The 18,638-nt window shown below is 40.1% G+C and overlaps 1 protein-coding gene across 2 annotated transcripts in view; it reads left to right on the top strand.

Annotated features, from left to right (window-relative positions):
• The first annotated feature begins 5,396 nt into the window (after window positions 1-5,396).
• Window positions 5,397-18,638, top strand: part of grip1 (glutamate receptor interacting protein 1) — a 444,940-nt gene continuing 431,698 nt past the window's right edge. For both annotated transcript variants that reach the window (XM_062982584.1, XM_062982579.1), the window contains exon 1: window positions 5,397-5,843. In XM_062982584.1, coding sequence (XP_062838654.1) covers window positions 5,789-5,843 — 55 coding nt within the window. In that variant the 5' untranslated portion in view covers window positions 5,397-5,788. The remainder of the gene's footprint in view (window positions 5,844-18,638) is intronic.

Below are 18,638 nucleotides of genomic sequence, written 5' to 3'. Positions count from 1 at the left end.
TAATCTGGAATGCAACATTCCTTTTTCCCTACTGTTTTCTACCAAGAAAAGGAAGATTTATTGTCTTTTCTGGTAGGTCAAGTTTTCTCATGATATTGTCAAAGCCCAACCGTCTCAGTTTAGTCATATTGGCTTCTAAGGAGAGCTCAGGGTTGATTTGCTCTAGGACCCTTTAATTTTTCTTTTAATAGTCCATATAACTCTTCTCCAGCATTTCAAATGAGTTGATTTTCTTCCTATCAGCGTTCTTCACTGTCTAGCTTTCACAACCCTACACAGAAACCAGAAATACTATGGCATGAAAAATCCCGAGTCAAGATTTACTTAATCTCTTTTTGCAATTTCAGGAAGCATGAAATTGACATTTTCTGTTGAAAAATGAGAATTCGGAGAACGTATTTACTATCCTTGTGTGGGATAACACTGTGTATGAAAGGATGGTATGAAGATAGAACTGTAATGATCCCGAGACATCCTGTATCCTGAGACAATAGCTGCATGGATGTGGAAGTTGGAAAGCTCACAGAAACAGTATTCTATGCTTACAATATTTCACATAAACTGACTGACTGTGCTAAATCATTGTCATAGGACAACTACAAGTCTTTGAAACAGATTTTCTCTTCCCTCCTCAAGTAAACTTCAAAAATATAGGAAGGTGCTTTGTAACTACTGTACGTACCACAGTTATTTTAGTCACTCAGAACTGCAATCCTTTGTGGAAGTAAATAAACTACAGTGGTATCTGTATCTTGGTATCTGCTATAGTTTGGTTCCAAATCATCTCAGACTCCATTGATATTCAACTCCCATTGTAAGCAATAGCATTGCAAAATGGTGTCTCTTATGCAAAATGGAAAAACCTTTTGGATTTTCTTTTTTAATATTTTCAATCTGTGGATATGGAGAACTGACCTTATAATATAAAACCAAACATCATACACAAGTATTCTGGAGAGATAAATTTATCAACCAAATGGCAAATCTTTTGACTTTTATTGTGAGGGCAGATTTTGCAGATGGATGGTCACACTACATACTAAAATGTCATTATTGTGTTTCCTCACATATCATTATTGTGTTTTGGAAATTAATGTGGGTTTTGTTATAAATTTTCCTCCCTCCTTTGTATGATGGACTTTTCTCCAGGGTGACATTTAACAAAAATATCTATGTGACCATGCCTCCAAGATACATTATGACTAATTTTTTGAAGAGAGATGGGAAAAACACAATTGTGACTCCTAGCCTGGGCCTTTTGTTTGTTTTGCTGTTGCTTTCCTTCTCAGTAAAAGGGCAAAATATGCCAAGAGGGAGATTGCTTGGGCAAAGAGCGAGAATGACTCCAGGCGTATAAATACTGTACCCTTTCTGTAGACTATCTGGCAGGGTTGGCTTTATAGAAACCTTTCATCCGACCAGAAAACAGCAACTCCATCGTGCCTCTGCATAAACACACAGACAGGGACAAACACAAGTACTTTAGAGGGAATATCACTGATGCTTTGTGTCTCAATCACAGACATAAAAGTGGGATACAAATAAATAAATATTATTATAACTGTGAGCAGAACAGAGATGCAAGTAGAAGAGTGCATCTACCCTGTAGAATTAATACAATTTGTTGCCACTTTGATTTCCATGGCCAATGTTATGGACTTATGGGAGTTATAGTTTTGCAAGGACTTGAGCCTTCTCTGCTCAGAACCTTCTGTGCTCAAAACAACTCAGAAGAGAAAGTCTTGATCTATAGTTTGCTGGCTCACTAAACTACAACACCTAGAATTCCATAGCACTGACCCATAGCAGTTAAAGTGGGGTCAAACTGCATTAATTCTACAGTGTAGATGCAGGAGTAACAGTGGTGGTAGGGGACATGGGAAGCCCGTTTTTCCAAATGGACAGGCAAAGGAGGGGTTCAGCACAGTATCCTTTATCTGACATGTGTGGGACCATAAGTGTTTTATATTTGCATGTACATAATGAAGCATCTTGAAGACAGGACCAAAATCTAAACAAGACATGCATTCATGCTTCCTGTATACCTCACACACCTAGCCTAAAGAAAATTCTATATACATTTGGCAATTTTGTACCTGAAATGCAATTTCTGTAAATAAATTCACGAGAAAGCAGAGGTGCCACTTTCTCATCCACCCATGTGAACAGTTTTGGGATATATTGACTCCATGGGGCATATTATTACTTGTGTCACAAATATACTGTCAAGCTGTGAAACAGAAAGTCCCCAGGTTAAATCTTGCATCAATTTATCTCTGCTATATAGCTTTGCTATATAGGTATAATCAGCAGCCTGATTGGTAGTTGTAGGGAGCAGTAGTTCTATAGAATTATAACTGACTACAGGTAGCCCGAGTTACAAATATCCAACTTACAAATGACTCATAGCTAGGAATGGAGATGAGACAACAGGAAGTGAGAGAAACCTACCCCGAGGAAGGGATATTCACTCCTGGGAGAGTTATTATGAGGGAAAGGTGTCTCTACTGAAGGTTTATAACCAATCCTTATGTCCATAACAAGCCAAATTTTTCAAAATCCAGTGATCACAGGGACAGAAAGTGAGGTGAAATCTTCTGAACAGGGCAAAACAAACACAACAGGAGTGTTAACCCTTCCCTATGCTATCCAAAGCATGCATGCATATGTATGTATGTATGTATGTATGTATGTATGTATGTATGTATGTATGTATAAAGCTTTGGTTAGCATAGGAAAGGATTAACACCCCTGTGATGTTTGTTTTGCTGTCTGTGCCCCTGTCACACCCTCACACACATATATAGCTGGAGTTACAGTTAATAATGTGCCTGTTCTGACTTACACATTCAACTTAAGAACAAACCTACAGAACCTATTTTGTTTGTAACTTGGGGACTGCCTGTACTTGTGTCAGAGTGTACTTTCAAGGTGTGGAATAGGAAGTTCCCAGGTGAAATCATGCCTCAATTTATCTTGGGTATGAGCACATCATTCCCTTGCTATATAAGTAGAATCAGTGGCCTGACTGGTTGTTGGAGGGAGAAGTAGAATCATAGAATCCTGGAGTTGGAAGAGACTACATGGGCCATCTAACCTAACTGTTTGCCATGCAGGAAAAGCACCATCAAAGCACCCCTGACAGATGGCCATCCTGCCTCTGTTTAAAAGCCCTCAAGGAGGGAGCTTCCACTATATCAGTGGTTCCCAACCTTTTTTTGACCAGGGACTACTTGACCAGGGACCACTCTCCAACATTAGTACCAAAAGGGTTACAAATCAGTTTTTGGTCAACTTTAGATTTGGTTTGGTTATTTGGAGTGATGTTTTAGAAAATTGCATTGGATAGACAACATCAGCTCTAGTTTCTGATACAGAACGTATGTCATGCAGTAGTAGCAGAGCTGTAGCGGGGGATGTGTGTGTGTGTAGGGGTTCAACCCCCCCCCCCGAGCATTTTTTTCAGGTTAAAAAAACCCCTGGTTTATTCATGAATTTTAACTGATTTAACCAAATCCCCATGAGTGTCCACTGAAGTTGATCTGTCTTGAGCGTCCACTGAAGTTTATCAATGGAGTCTGATGTCTAAATTATTTTGCATTATGGAACTACAGTAGTCTTGCTTATCCAACTTTTGATTATCCAGAATCCTGTATTATCCAACAGTCTGCCCCCTGCCAGGATCCACAGCTGTTTCTCTAGGCAGCAATGCGCAGCGGCCCAACACATCCAACAACACAAGTGCAGCCACATGCCCAAACATGTGGCAGACTTGTTGTAAAAACATGTTTTGGTGCTTAATTTGTAAAATAATAATGCAATTTGACGTTTAATAGGCTTTTCCTTAATTCCTCCTTATTATCCAACATTTTGGCTCATCCAACGTTCTGCTGGCCCATTTATGTTAGATAAGTGAGACTCTACTGTACTCTTCATGATTCACTAAAAAAAGGATTCAACCCCCCTCCCCCCCCATTTTTTCTGGCTATGGTCCTGAGTAGTAGGTAAAGGATTTCCCCTGACATTAAGTCTAGTCATGTCCAGCTCTGTAGTAGTCATCAAATGCAGTGCAGTAGTCACCAAATGCCATGCAGTAGTCATCAAATACAGTAGAGTCCCACTTATCCAAGCCTCGCTTATCCAAGTTTCTGGATTATCCAAGCCATTTTTGTAGTCAATGTTTTCATTATATCGTGATATTTTGGTGCTAAATTCATAAATACAGTAATTACAACATAACATTACTGCGTATTGAACTGCTTTTTCTGTCAAATTTGTTGTAAAACATGATGTTTTGGTGCTTAATTTGAAAAATCATAACCTAATTTGATTTCTTTCTTCATGTCAGGAGCAACTTGAGTCGCTTCTGGAGTAAGAGAATTGGCCGTCTGCAAGGACGTTGCCCAGGGGATGTCCGGATGTTTTGATGTTTTTACCATCCTTGTGGGAGGTTTCTTTCATGTCCCCGCATGGAGCTGGAGCTGATAGAGGGAGCTCATCCGCACTCTTCTCTGGGTGGGATTCGAACCTGGCAGCTTTCAGCAACCCAACCTTCAAGTCACTTAGCCCACTACGCTATCTACACCTAATTTGATGTTTAATAGGCTTTTCCTTAATCCCTCCTTATTATCCAAGATATTCACTTATCCAAGCTTCTGCCGGCCCATTTAGCTTGGATAAGTGAGACTCTGCTGTAAAGGTAAAGGATTTCCCCTGACGTTAAGTCTAGTCATGTCCAGCTCTGTAGTAGTCACCAAATGCCATGCAGTAGTCATCAAATAGAATAAATAAAGAGGAAGGAGGTTGGCAGACCGGATTTTCGTTTCTGCAGCCCACTGCTGGGCTACGGCCCACAGGTTGGGAAACACTGAACTACACTCTGAGGCAGAGAGTTCCACTGTCGAACAGCTCTCACAGTCAGGAAGTTCTTCCTAATGTTCAGGTGGAATCTCCTTTCCTGTAGTTTGAAGCCATTGTTCTAGTCTCCAGGGCAGCAGAAAACAAGCTTGCTCCCTCCTCCCTATGACTTCCCCTCACATATTTGTACATGGCTATCATGTCTCCTTTTAGCCTTCTCTTCTGCAGGCTAAACATGCCCAGTTCTTTAAGCCGCTCCTCATAGGGCTTGTTCTCCAGACCTTACAGCCAGGAAGTTCTTCCTAATGTTCAAGTGGAACATCCTTTCCTGTAATTTGGTCCCATTGCTTGGAGTGGGTAGTTATGTTGAACTAGGACTATATTCTTGAATTGAGTGTGGCTCTGTGTATGCGAGAGAAAGAAACAGAGTGTACGCGAGAGTGAAACACACGCTCTGTGTGAGAGAGAAAGAGCGAGAGTGCGGGTGTGAGAAAGAGAGCCTGGGAGGGCTCCTCCGTCGGGCTGGGTTTGCCAGGGGCTGCATGGGAGAAGCCTCCTCTCTTTCCTCCTCCTTGGCTTGGCTGGGAGTCTTGGGGGTCCCAGCTCCCTCGCGGCGCCCTCAAGTCCCACCTGCTGGCGGCGGCGGAGTGAGGCAAGCAAGGCCCCCCTCCTCGCCTTCTCCGTCCTCAGCTGAACCACAGGGCGCCCCTTCCCTCTCCCTTTCTTCCTCCTCAGTGGAGCGAACCGTGCCTCCTCCGCCTTGCCTCTCCAGCCTCGACTGCCCTGAGGACCCCCTCCCTCACCGCCCCTTCCTCCTCCTCCTCTTCCCCAGAAGCGGAGGGAAACGAGGAGGAGGCGCTACTACTGCTGCTGCTGCTTCTGCCGCCGCCTTGGACTGCAATGTGCTCCCCGCCGCAGCCCTGAAGGAGCCATGCCGGGCTGGAAGAAGACCATCCCCGTCTGCCTGCAAGCCGAGCAGGAGCGAGGTGAGGCCCACGCGAGGGGCGCCACTAGGTGTATGTGGGGGGCTTTGGTGGCAAGAGTGGCGCCAAGGTAGAGGCAGGCCGCCTCCGCCTCCCCTCAGGTGCGCTCTGCCTCCCGGAGGCGGGGAAGCCGAGGAAGGGGGTTGCCCAGCCCACGCTCCCAGAGGCCTGGCCTCTCGGAGGCACAAAAGAGGCGCCCAGGTGCTGCTTCCAGTTGGGAGGCAACTTTTCCCCGCCTTTTCTTTTTTGGGAGGATGTTGTCCAACTCTGCCCCTTCCCAGCCCCTCTCCATGGGGTCTGGCTGTTCCTCCTGGTCTTCTCGGCGAAGTTTCTCGGTAAGGGAGGGATCCTTGTTCGCCTTACTTTGCACCCAGAGAGGCGTTTAGGAGTCGGAAGCAGCTGTCTATAGAACAAGAATGGGCTAACTTGGGCTCTCCAGGTGTTTTGGACTCCAACTACCACCATTCCTCACAGCCTCAGGCCCCTTCCTTTCCCCCCTCAGCCGCTTAAGCGGCTGAGGGGGGAAAGGAAGGGGCCTGAGGCTGTGAGGAATGGTGGGAGTTGGAGTCCAAAACACTTGGAGAGCCCAAATTTACCCATGCCTGCTATAGGAGGAAGAGGCTGGAGGAGCTCTTCCCAGTGGGCAAGCATCCTCCAGGAAGGTGGGAAGTTTAGGCATGACCACGACGGTTTTGAGGAGGTTTTTTGACTCAAAGGGTCCAGCAAAATCAAACTCTGGGTTGCTGTGAGTTTTCCTGGCTGTATGGCTATACTCCAGAAACATTTTCTCCCCAAGTTTCGCCCACATCTATGGCAGGCATCCTCAGAGGTTGTGAGGTCTGTTAGAAACTAGTTAATTGGGGTTTTTATATATCTATGGAAGGTCCAGGGTGGGTCTGTTGGAGGCAAATGTGAATGTTGCAATTAATCACCTTGAATAGTCTGGCAGCTTCAAAGACTGGCTGATTCCTGCCTGGGGGAATCCTTTGTTGGAAGGTGTTCGCTGGCCCTGATTGTTTCATGTCTGGAATTCCCCTGTTTTCAGAGTGTTGTTTTTTATTTACTGTCCCATTTTAGAGGTGTTTTTTTTTTTTAAAATACTGGTAGGATTTTCAATGCTAATCAAGGTGATTTATTTATTTATTTATTTATTTACAGCATTTATATTCCGCTCTTCTCACCCCAAAGGGGACTCAGGGCGGATCACATTGCACACATAAAGGCAAACATTCAATGCCATAACATAGAACAGAGACAAGACGCAGGCACGGGCTGGCCTCGAACTCATGACCTCTTGGTCAGAGTGATTTGTTGCGGCTGGCTTGCTTTCCAGCCTGCGCCACAGCCTTTGTGGAATTGAGTATTTTTTTCTGCCCCCTTTGAAGAATATCTGAGAGTGTTATGCTTTCTTATAATAAGAGAACATCTTATAGGGGTTCTTAACAGTCTGTTTTCATATTCTTCATAGTAGGCAACTTGACATTTACAGAAAAGGAGATTCCACCTGAACATTCACACTTGCCTCCAACAGAAAAGAGTTCTTTCTCCCACCCTGGACCTTCCACAGATATATAAACCTCATTTGCTTAGTTTCCAACAAACCTGTGAGGATGACTGCCATAGAAGTGGGTGAAATGTCAGGAGAGAATGCTTCTGAAGCATGGCCATACAGCCTAAACAACTCACAGCAACCCAGTGATTCCAACCATGAAAGCCTTCAATAACACTTTGGAGGGCTCCTGCTCGCCTTACTGAGGGAAAATTCGCTTTGCACCCAAAGAGGCGTTTGGGAGTGAGAAGCACCTGTCTATAGAACAGGTATGGGCAAACTTTGTCCCTCCAGGTGTTTTGAATGTCAACTCTCATAATTCCTAACAGTTGGTAATGCAGCTAATGCAGCTGTGTATGTTTAGTTTGGAGAAAAGAGGTTATGAGAGCCATATTTAAATATTTGAAAGAATGTCATAAGGAAGAGGGAGCAGACTTGTTTCCTGCTGCCCTGGAGGCTATGGACTTGGAGCAATGGGTTCAAATTACAGGAAAAGAGATTCCACCTGAATGTTAGGAAGAGCTTCCTGGCTGTAAGGGCCCTTCCAGACAGGCCCTGTATCCCAGGATATGATCCCAGATTTTCTGCTTTAAACTGGATTATATGAGTCCTCACTACCAGATAATTTGGGATAAACAAAAAAAACTGGGATCATATCCTGGGATATAGGGCCTGTCTGGAAGGGCCCTAAGACCTGTTCTGCAGTGGAACTCACTGTCTCAGAGTGTGGTCCCTTCTATGGGGACTTTTATACAGAGGCTGCATGACCATCTGTCAGGGGTGCTTTGATTGTGCTTTCCCTGCAAGGCAGGGGGCTGGGTTGGCTGGGCATGGCTGGGGTCTTGTCCAACTCTATGATTCTATGACTTTCCATAAACAGACAAATAACTTTATATACTTAAGGGGTTCTTGAAGTGTCAGGGCAGGTAGCACAGAATGCAAAAGGAAAGGATGATGGTTAATTCCTTGTGAAGTGCAAGTTCACCAGGAAGCCTTTGTGGAATTGAGTATTTTTTTCTGGCCCCTTCGAAGAATATCTTTCTTATAATAAGAGCACATCTTATAGGGGTTCTTAACAGTCTGTTTTCATATTCTTCATAGTAGGCAACTTGACATTTATTCCAAGGCTCAGCAAAATGCTTGCCTCAAGTATTCAGTACTTGATTTCTGAACTTCTCAGTGTTGTGTGTTCAGAGATTTTATTAGATTCTGCAGGCAAAACTTGAAGAGTGTTTCCTCCACAATTGCTGTTATTGTTGTGCCATATAAGTTGTAAGTTTTTTTTAAAAAAAAGATAATTCAGAAAGAAAATCTGCTATGTATGGTCTGAAATAGCATTCAGTGTCTTGTCTCAATATGTTAATGACATGACCATTCATCTCCATTGGTGGTTAAGTTGCTTTTAAATTCTTACATCAAGTAATGCCTATACAGAAATCTGCAAACATCCAAAGGTCATATAGAAATTCATGGGAGAAATCAAAATACCTAGAATGTGAAAAATACATAATTTATTTTTGTTGTGGTCAGTGGTATCTAAAATACATGTATGCTTTTACTGACATCGAGATGGAGGACATGTTGTGAGTCAGGTAGATTAATAAATTAGCAACATGAAAATAAAATGTGTATGGTGTTATTTAGTTTCTACTAAACTATATACCAGATGTTATATTTTCTGGTAACTTCCAAAATAAGCAATGATTGGATGTTTTGTTACATTCATGCTGTCTTCACTGAATGAAATTGTAATGCATTGAGAAGTGAGCTATGTCAGTTTCACCCATTTTTGTGTGCTTGTTATATTTGTGCACTGTGCATAGAGTTATGTGTGTTAACTGCCTGATTTAGGCTGTGATATACTGAAATTGCAATATATAACTGATCAAAATGTAATGCACAATTGCATACATTCCTTTGGATATTATGACAGTTCTTTGGTTGGGAAGATTTATCTAATGAAATCTGGGCATTTCTTGCTTTCCTGAGTTTCATTTTGGAATAGAGGAAGTACAAAAAGCCTCAGTATGGAGCTTTCTGATCTGTTTAAGAAAATCAGTGTTTAACTTTGAGTATAGAAATCTGCTTAAATGTGCTGTTCATTTTTGGCAAACGACAAAAGTAATCATGTATAAACACTTTAATTAGTTTTTACAAGGTTAAATGAAATGAAATCCAGTAATGGACAACTTGTGTGATTTTTGTTCTTTTACCATAATTTTGTACTAAACAAAAACTAAAAGCAAGATAGATTTGAATAATTTAGATGTTTGGGAAAAATACAGAAGTGGATAGATAGACATATTGTCACAAAGTTGCTAGTTTAGTTTAAAAAAAACTCTTACAAAATCAAATTTATCTCTGCATACCAGAGACTGTGAGTCCATTTCTGTGAATAAGAATAAGAATCGGGAATGGATGTTTGCTTTATCTGGGTGGGGAGAGTGGAGGATTGTATACAGTTGAACAATTGCCTTTGGATGTCTTTTCTCCTTTGATGTTTTTCTGCACCAGGAGATAATGCTGCTTTGTAAACAGTTCTCATGCTTGTTTATTTAATTTGTATTTTCTGTTCAGCTTATTTTCCTAACAGAGTTCAGTGAACCCATTTTTTTTCAAATTATTGTTACTCTCTTATTTTCTTTCTCCGTGAGATAAACAACATAAAACCACTTTGGATTTCTGAGGTAGAGTTCATTCTATATTGCTCAAGCTTAGCTAATCAATTTAGCAAAATGTGAGAGCTTCTTCAAATTCAATTATCTGCCTTCCCTTTTAGACATATGAAAAATATGAAATGATCAAAATAACTAATTGATGTTGTGTTAGAAAGGAAAAGAAAACCAGATAGACCCTTTAAAATCTCTACGAAAAATTTCCAGTGTTTGTAGCAAAATGAAGATGCATTTTAGGTCTGAATGTGGTGTTGGCTTAAGAAGGCAGTTGCAAATATTGTTAATTCTGATTCCAAGCCAGTTTGCTTACATCTCCCTCTGGTGTTAGTAGGTTATATTTCTGTTTTGAAATGCATTTCGAGACAACAGTCCAGCTTCATTGTTTTTGGACTGTTATTGCATCAGTCTCTTAGTTTCAAAAAAAAAAAAAATCAGTGGTCCCTACTTCAGATATATATATTTCATGGATATGGATGTACAAATAAGCATACATAATCGAGTAATGTAGAAAGTCCAGTATATAACTTATGAAGGAAACTCTTGTAAGGTAGTTATGTGAAAGAGGTGATGTTTTCCATTTATATACTCTTCAGTCCAAGCAAACTCAATCATCTGGATGAAGATAACAAAATTGCATTTCCCTTCAAAATACACCAGAAAAAAACTTTAAATAATTCAACATCTGGCTTGAACTCTACTGAATTTTCTCCTTAGTCACTTATTTCCATGGTTCTTAACTATTTATCATCCTCTTTGCTTTCAAGATTAGCAAACATGTTACACATATATGCTCTTTGTCTATTCTCCCTAAATATCAAATAAAAGAAAGAAAATGGAAAATCTTTATTACTAAACAGAAGCACATTATCCTCAGCAAGGGAATGACATTTTTGCCTTGATGTTTCCAGACTTCAATCTCCTGCTTGATTTATGCACCTGCCAATTATGAACCTTCTTTATTATCACTTGCCCTCTCAAAATGCAACTCTAAACACACTTGCTGGGGAATAATTTAACTGCAGTTTGGTATGCAGGCTGAGGCTTTATGTTGTGCACCTGACAGTCTAGTCTAATGTTTGCACATAATGCTGCTGTTAAAGCTACAGGGGCAAGAGTGGTTGAAAACTTGGCAACTCTAGTTGTCATCCAACTAAAAAAAAGGGTCTGCCCTCTGCAGTAATAATTACAGTGAGCCCTTGATATCCACTTGGGTTTGGTTCCTGGACACCCCATAGAGACTAAATCCATGGATGTTCAGGTCCCATTATATACAATGGCATACTAAAATGGTCTCTCTTATACAAAATGGCAAAAACAAGGTTGTCTTTATTTATTTTTAAAAAATTCCAAGCCATGAATGGTTGAATCCATGAATGTAGAATATATGGATATGGAGGGCCAACTGAATTTGCACCAATTGCTTCCTGAGCAAATTGGGAAATTTCACATGTGCAATCATTGTGTCTTTTTCAGGGAATTCATGTGGTCGTGTGGTTGAAATCACTGAAACCATACAGAAAGGAGCTTTATACAGAGAGGTAGCCAAGCAAATCTATATTATTATTTGTGTGTGTGTGTTCTCCCAGATAGTGCTCAAACTGGACAATAGTTTTGCTGCCTTTGGACATAAAAACATCTACAGTAGAGTCTCGCTTATCCAATGTAAACGGGCCGGCAGAACGTTGGATAAGTGAATATGTTGGATAATAAGGAGAGATTAAGGAAAAGCCTATTAAACATCAAATTAGGTTATGATTTTATTAATTAAGCACCAAAACATCATGTTAGACAACAAATTTGACAGAAAAAGTAGTTCAATGCGCAGTAATGTTACAGTAGAGTCTCACTTATCCAAGCTAAACGGGCCGGCAGAAGCTTGGATAAGCGAATATCTTGGATAATAAGGAGGGATTAAGGAAAAGCCTATTAAACATCAAATTAGGTTATGATTTTACACATTGAGCACCAAAACATCATGTTATACAACAAATTTGACAGAAAAAGTAGTTCAATAAGTAGTAATGTTATGTTGTAATTACTGTATTTATGAATTTAGCACCAAAATATCACGATATATTGAAAACATTGACTACAAAAATGCGTTGGATAATCCAGAACGTTGGATAAGCGAGTGTTGGATAGGTGAGACTCTACTGTACTTGGCACCCAGCATAGAACAGTTTATAAATTAATGGTATTCTAGATTATAGATTTAGATCATGATCATCATAGTAATCATTACAATCATTATTTATTTATGTAGCATTATCAGTGTACATGACACAGCACTTTGGTATTCTTATTCCTATAGTTTTAATTAACAAAAAACCAAACCAATTGGAACTGATTTTCGTCTTCCGTTTGTTCGGTTAAGGTTGCACAAGAGATTGTTTTTCTAAAAGACTCAAATTAGTTTCTGTTGAATAATGAGTTTGTAACATAGTAGCCAAAGTAAAACCCTGCCACTTCAGAAATGACATGTAAAAATCCACAGATGTAATACAATGTATGATTAAAATTCAGGGCATATTTTCCTTCAGATTTTCCACTTAAGCAGCTAAAACAAATCCAGTTATAAGCTACCTAAAACGCTTTTGAGGTGACATCTGAAAGAAGGAAGGAGGAACAAAAGTATTCGGGAGGAGTGTTGGCACTCTTCTGTATTTCTTCCAATCAAGTTAAATGAAATCGTTTTATGGGTCTCCTGTGTCAGCTTTACGGCTAATCAGTTATGACAGGAGTCTAGCAAACAATGAGTCTTGTTTGTTTATGGTTTAAAATTAAGGTGACATCGCAAATGCACAGCTCAGAATTAGGATACGAAACATTTTAAAATGCGAAGTATAAAATGTAAATTGCTTCCATATCACAGTGACGTGAAATATGCACGTTATTTTTTATCTACTCCTAACGATTCAGCTGCTATTGCTGCTACATGACAATTACTACAAGTAAGTCATGTGCATCCTAAAACTAGGTAGAAGTGGATGCCATGGAAGCCAATGACTCAATAGACTTAGAGCCTTAGACATTGATAGTAACTCTGTGTCTTCTCCCTGGCAGCTGCTGTAGCTCTGCTCTAATTCACTGCAATTGGTAATCTGAGAATAGTTGCTCCTCCCTCAAATATGTGGTATAAACACCTGTGTTTTAAAAAGATGGGATGCCAGTAATGTGCTTGTACTGTGATCTTCATCTTCCCCTTTAATCTGTCCAGGATGGCTACCTTATTTGTCACATTAAAAACACACAGACCCTTTCAGTTCCTCACACCTTTGAAAATCACCCAAAACCTTCCATAATAATAGCAGGACTTGCATTCTTCCCTCTTCCCCTACTTTCTTCTTTGGGTAACAACACTTGATAGAAGAAAATAAAAGGTAACAGTAAAGATTTCCTCTTGTAATTAAGTCAAGTCCAACTCTGGGTGGTGGTGCCTCATTTCCATTTTTAGCCAAAGATCTGGTGTTGTCTGTAGGTGCCTCCAAGGTCATGCGGCTGGCATGACTGCATGGACTATCACCTTCTCGCCGGAGTGGTGCCTATTGATCTACTTACATTTGTATGTTTTGAATGGCTAGGATGGCAAAAGCTGGGGCTAACAGCGGGAGCTCACCCCAGTCCCCGGATTTGAACCGCCGACCTTCAGTCAGCAAGTTCAGCAGCTCAGCGGTTTAACCCGCTGCACCACCGGAGGCTCATATTGAATAGCATGGGGAAGGGTTAACAACCTTCCCTATGGAATACAATAAAAATATGATACAAGGTTTGTTTTTTGTAGATAAAGAACTGAAGAAAATTTCACAAAATGGAGTCACATTGTTTGTAGCACAGGGAGGAATGTTCCTCAGGATGTCACGGAACTCCTTCAACCCACAGCAGCATCCTCAAAGGGTGTTGGATCCAACAACATTTCAAGGGCTAATTTTCCATGCAATGGATCTAGGACCTTATTCCATGTAGCCTGGGCTCTGTTTCCATGCACTTTAGAAATGAAGTCCTATGCAGGCCATCACATGATGTAAGGGCACTCCTGATGGGGCTCAGAAATGGAACCCAGAATGCATCTTCAGGAGTTGGGTGCTACACGACTCCAAACTAAGTAAAATGGGAGAAAACTGCATTAATTCTGCAGTGAAAATACACCCTTGGAGGGCTATACTAACACAACTGAACTGGATGCATAGGTAGACACATGATATGGGTGGATTATATGGTTACTTCATAGTTCAAATTTTTGAACCTTCAAAGAGACGTAATGCTAGCTGAACGATAACAGTAGATAAAGAAAGCTAGTGCTATTGTGTTTTACACTTCAAAAAGCTTTTAGAAACCTAAACTGATTGCAGTTATGCGGAGAGTGGGACATTTATTTTAATTACATTGATTGTAACTTGGTGTTTATGTTTATATTGTATTACCACACTTTAAACTTTATGGGAATGGAACTGAAAAACACCATCCATGACTTTAGTTCCCCCACTTCTCTATTTTGAACTTAGGGGAACTGGAGTTGCATGAGTTTTTGAAAGCCCCATTCCTAGCCTGCTTATCACAAATCAAATTGCCTGATGTTAAAAAGAAATACACACAGAGAGGAAGAATGCAGGAAACAAGAATCTTACTAAATTTTGGCAGATACATTATCTTTGATATTTTGTGGCTGGATGATTTGTGGTTTTAGATATATGTAATTTGTGGTTTCAACTGTGGATTTTATGCTTGCTGTGTTGAGCTGTGAGGGAAGGTGCAGGAGCATCACTTGAACACATAATGGTGCCAGTAATAAAAATTATAATAATGGTGATGATGATGGAAATGGGCCAGTTGATACAAATTTTTGAACATTCGTTGCATGCAGGGCCACACAAAGCAAACTCTAGATGTTCATGAAAATGTGGTGACAAAACTAACCATATGACAACTGAGCATAAGATATATAATATACAGGCAAAAGGGAAGTAATGGGGAAAAATAGGAGCAGTTCTGAAAAATGTCTCATGCATCATCTAAAGTTTTCCAGTTGTTAAACAAAAACTATCATGTTTAATAACTTTTTCACATTGCAGATTCTGTCTTATGGAATCTTGGGATTTCTAGTTTGTGATGTGAATATATTATGTACTCAAAAGCTGTAGCCTGTAACCAAACTATAGATACTGAGATTCTGTTGGATGGAGCCATGTCAGTTAAGATGGGATATAATTGTTTAGTGTCGAAGAGACATGAGTTCCACCCTTCTAAATTCAGGAGCATCCTTTTGGATTGTCCTCTCTTATTTTGAGTAAATAGTTGTTCAGTCTATGGACTCTAGGGTTGAAGCTCCACTGCTCAATGACTGAGAAATCTCTATGCTATCATGTTGTTATGTTGTTGATTGTCATTGACTTTGACGGAACAGGAAATGATAGTCAATAGTCTAAGAGAAATTTCTATGCTTAATTCACTTGCTTCTAACTAAAAGCAGCTAGCTTGTTGGTAGACAAACAAATAGGGAAAATTTGAATACTTCTGACCATTTCTTTACTATCATTTTTAGATTCTGTTTTTAAATTTCCACAGCAGAAAACCTTAGCAGAGATTGATATATCCTTTAGTGTTATGCTGTGGCCACTTGTTTTCATTTCTTATACCAGTCAGAACTGATAGGAATGAATATATGTTCTGAATATTGTGGGAGTTTTACTGAAGACCAAAATGATTCGTATTCTAATGAGATAGTCTGACAATAAATTTCTTGCTCACTGCAACTGGTAAGCAGCTGAAACAGCACTTCTGATTTTAATAATAGAATAAATTTAAGCTTGAGCTTTAATCTGGTTTAAATAAATAAGGAATTCCTTAGAGAATAACAAAACAATGAAATGTAAACACCACAGTATGAGCTATTTCACCTGCTTGTCCAGCAAGAATATATAAACAGAGGGAAGGGAACAGCACTTTATAGGCTCTCAAGGTGTAGTAGATACAGTTCTTCTGTATCGTTTTACAGGAATTTTAATTAAATTTTCCCCAGTTTGTAAGTATGAATTTAAATGGCAATTATTCTTGTATCAGCAAGTACAAATGTTTAAATCATTGAGAGATGCCATTAAAGCCTATGTTTAATTTGAAAATGTGCACCCTTTTACAGTGCTATTCAGTTTCCCTGAAAGCACCCAAACCTGGGTGTTTGAGTTCAAAACTGCAATGGTTCCTTATTGCAATTGTGCAACCACATATAATTATGAGAACAGCCAGTTAAAAATCCAAAAGACATTATGTTGCTCTGAGCTGTGTAGATGCCCAAATAAACATAATTTTGCATGGGACCTTGGGAGTCTTTCAGTTTAGGAAACAATTACTATATCTCTGACAAATGGCTATCTAACTTTGCCTGAATGAATTCACAAAGGGGTAGAACCCATAATCTCCTATTACAATCTGCTCCTCTATTGGAACAGCTTTTACCATTATGAAGATCATCCCAGTGCGTAGTTGGGAATGAACACTCTTGTAATTTTTGTCCTTTGGATCTTGTTCTGGGATCCAAAGGGATGTAAAATATGTTTTACCAAGACAAGTATAGCCGATCTCTTGTCTGTCTCCCTGAAACCCCATCTTGTTCATGTTATTTCCCCATCCCCCTGAACGCAGCCATGTAGTGATCAGCAGAGGACAACCGAGAAGTGTTGGGTTGTATATCGCTGGGCACAAAATGAAAATTACATCATCTAGCACTTCTGGAGGCTGACAGGAGTCTGCATCCTTGCAATTTTTGTCCTTTGGATCTTGTTCTGCCCTTTGGAGCAACAGAGGACAAGTCTTGACTGTCTTCTGTATGACACTATTCATTTATTTGAAGGCAGCCATTGTAGTCCCCCTTCTCAGCCAAATATGCCAAGACTTTTCCATACGTTCTGATAGGATGGTAATTCAAACCGATATTCATTTTTGTGATTCATCTGAATACACACCAGTTTGTCATTGCCCTTAAAATATTCCATCCAATTGGACAAAAGACTTGAGGTGTGAAACAATCATTACCTCTATACCTTGATGGGCAACACATGGCCTCTAAACCTCATACCTCCTCTTATGCCTATTCAAATGCTGGAAAATATTGTTTTCTTTCAATATAACTCATTTCCTAGCATAATCGTCATGATTTTTGTTCATTATAGTGGGAAGAGCAACAGGGAAGAGTGAGGGCTTGGGGGGAGGCAATATGAACACCACTGTCAAGAAAGTGCCCAGCCTACTTTTTAGTGTTTATGTGACTGTTTTATCAGCTGTATAACACTAGTACAGTTTATTATGCAAACAAAGACATCATTTTTACATGCTCCGTTCTTCTTTCCATGGTATAAAGGAATGACCGAGCGGAGAGACTACGACACCAAAATATAACGTATCACAACCCCACTCTACTCTCTCTCTCACACACACACACATGTATGTGAGAGGCGAGGGTATACCGTTTGATTTTAGATTTTCTTTTAAAATGGTAGCTGCCACCAACCTAAAATGTCTTTAGGATTTTTGTTGTTAAATGTGTCTGAGGCAAGCTTCTCCCATTCCCTGCCCACACTGTTTCTGCCCCTGGCTCCCAAACTGATGTTCACTATGAGGCTTTTCTGTGGTATTTTATTGTTGTATTGCTGGAACTTTTATAAAGGCTTCTTGATGGAAAATATACACTGTGGAGGCTTTTGAAAGTTGAAAATAGAATAAAAATTTATTTTCTTAAAACAGGCAAGTGATTACTTCAGAGAAGTTCATAAGCGTAATTGGTTACCAACATTCTTCAGCTTAACTTAGTTGTATGTTTCAGATTACTTCACTTAGTTTCAAACAGTTCCAACCAACCAATCTATCTATTGGTCACAAAAACCCTTGCTCTATTTGCTAAGAATAGTCACTAGTTCCCCTGGGTTAATTAATTCTAACCTAGAGTTGTTCTATTAACCAGCCCAGTAGTGAGAGTCAATCCCTTGAGTTATCTTCCTCTCAAAAGGTCCAAACTGCCTGACCTAGCCTGTCAGTTTTCACAGCTTTCAGTTCTCTCTCACACACCCTCCAAACCTCAACTCTTCTCTTCAAACCCCAAAACAGAACTGCCTGGAGCTCTTTTTTTTCCTGCACTCTAAGACTTGGCTCCTCCCCTCTGCTCTGGCTGGCCAATCCTAGGAGTTTCTCTCTAAGCTCCTCCCTCTTTCTAACCACACTCAAGGTGGCTGCCTGGCATTCCTCTACAAAATGGAGGCTGCCTCAGTCACTGTTACCAAGGCTTCATTCCAGGCCTAATAGGTAAGGTTCACTACACATGGCTTTTCTATTATAATTTTTCAGCATGGCATGTCCCATTTCTGTTATTTTTATAATATAATAATAATAATAACTTTATTTTTATATCCCGCCCCATCTCCCCGGAGGGACTTGGAGCGGCTTACATGGGGCCATGCCGGACAACAATACAATAACAGCAATAAAACAATAAAACAAGATCAGCAATAAAACAATGTCATATCAATAAAAACATAACATCAATGAACAGTTATAAAAGTCAGCGCATGGTGTAACATGGTTAAAAAC

Source organism: Anolis carolinensis, chromosome 5 (assembly GCF_035594765.1).
Source record: "Anolis carolinensis isolate JA03-04 chromosome 5, rAnoCar3.1.pri, whole genome shotgun sequence".
NCBI classification, from domain to species: domain Eukaryota; kingdom Metazoa; phylum Chordata; class Lepidosauria; order Squamata; family Dactyloidae; genus Anolis; species Anolis carolinensis.
Note: the sequence above shows the minus strand (reverse complement) of the source record. Positions and strands in the feature narration are given on the sequence as shown.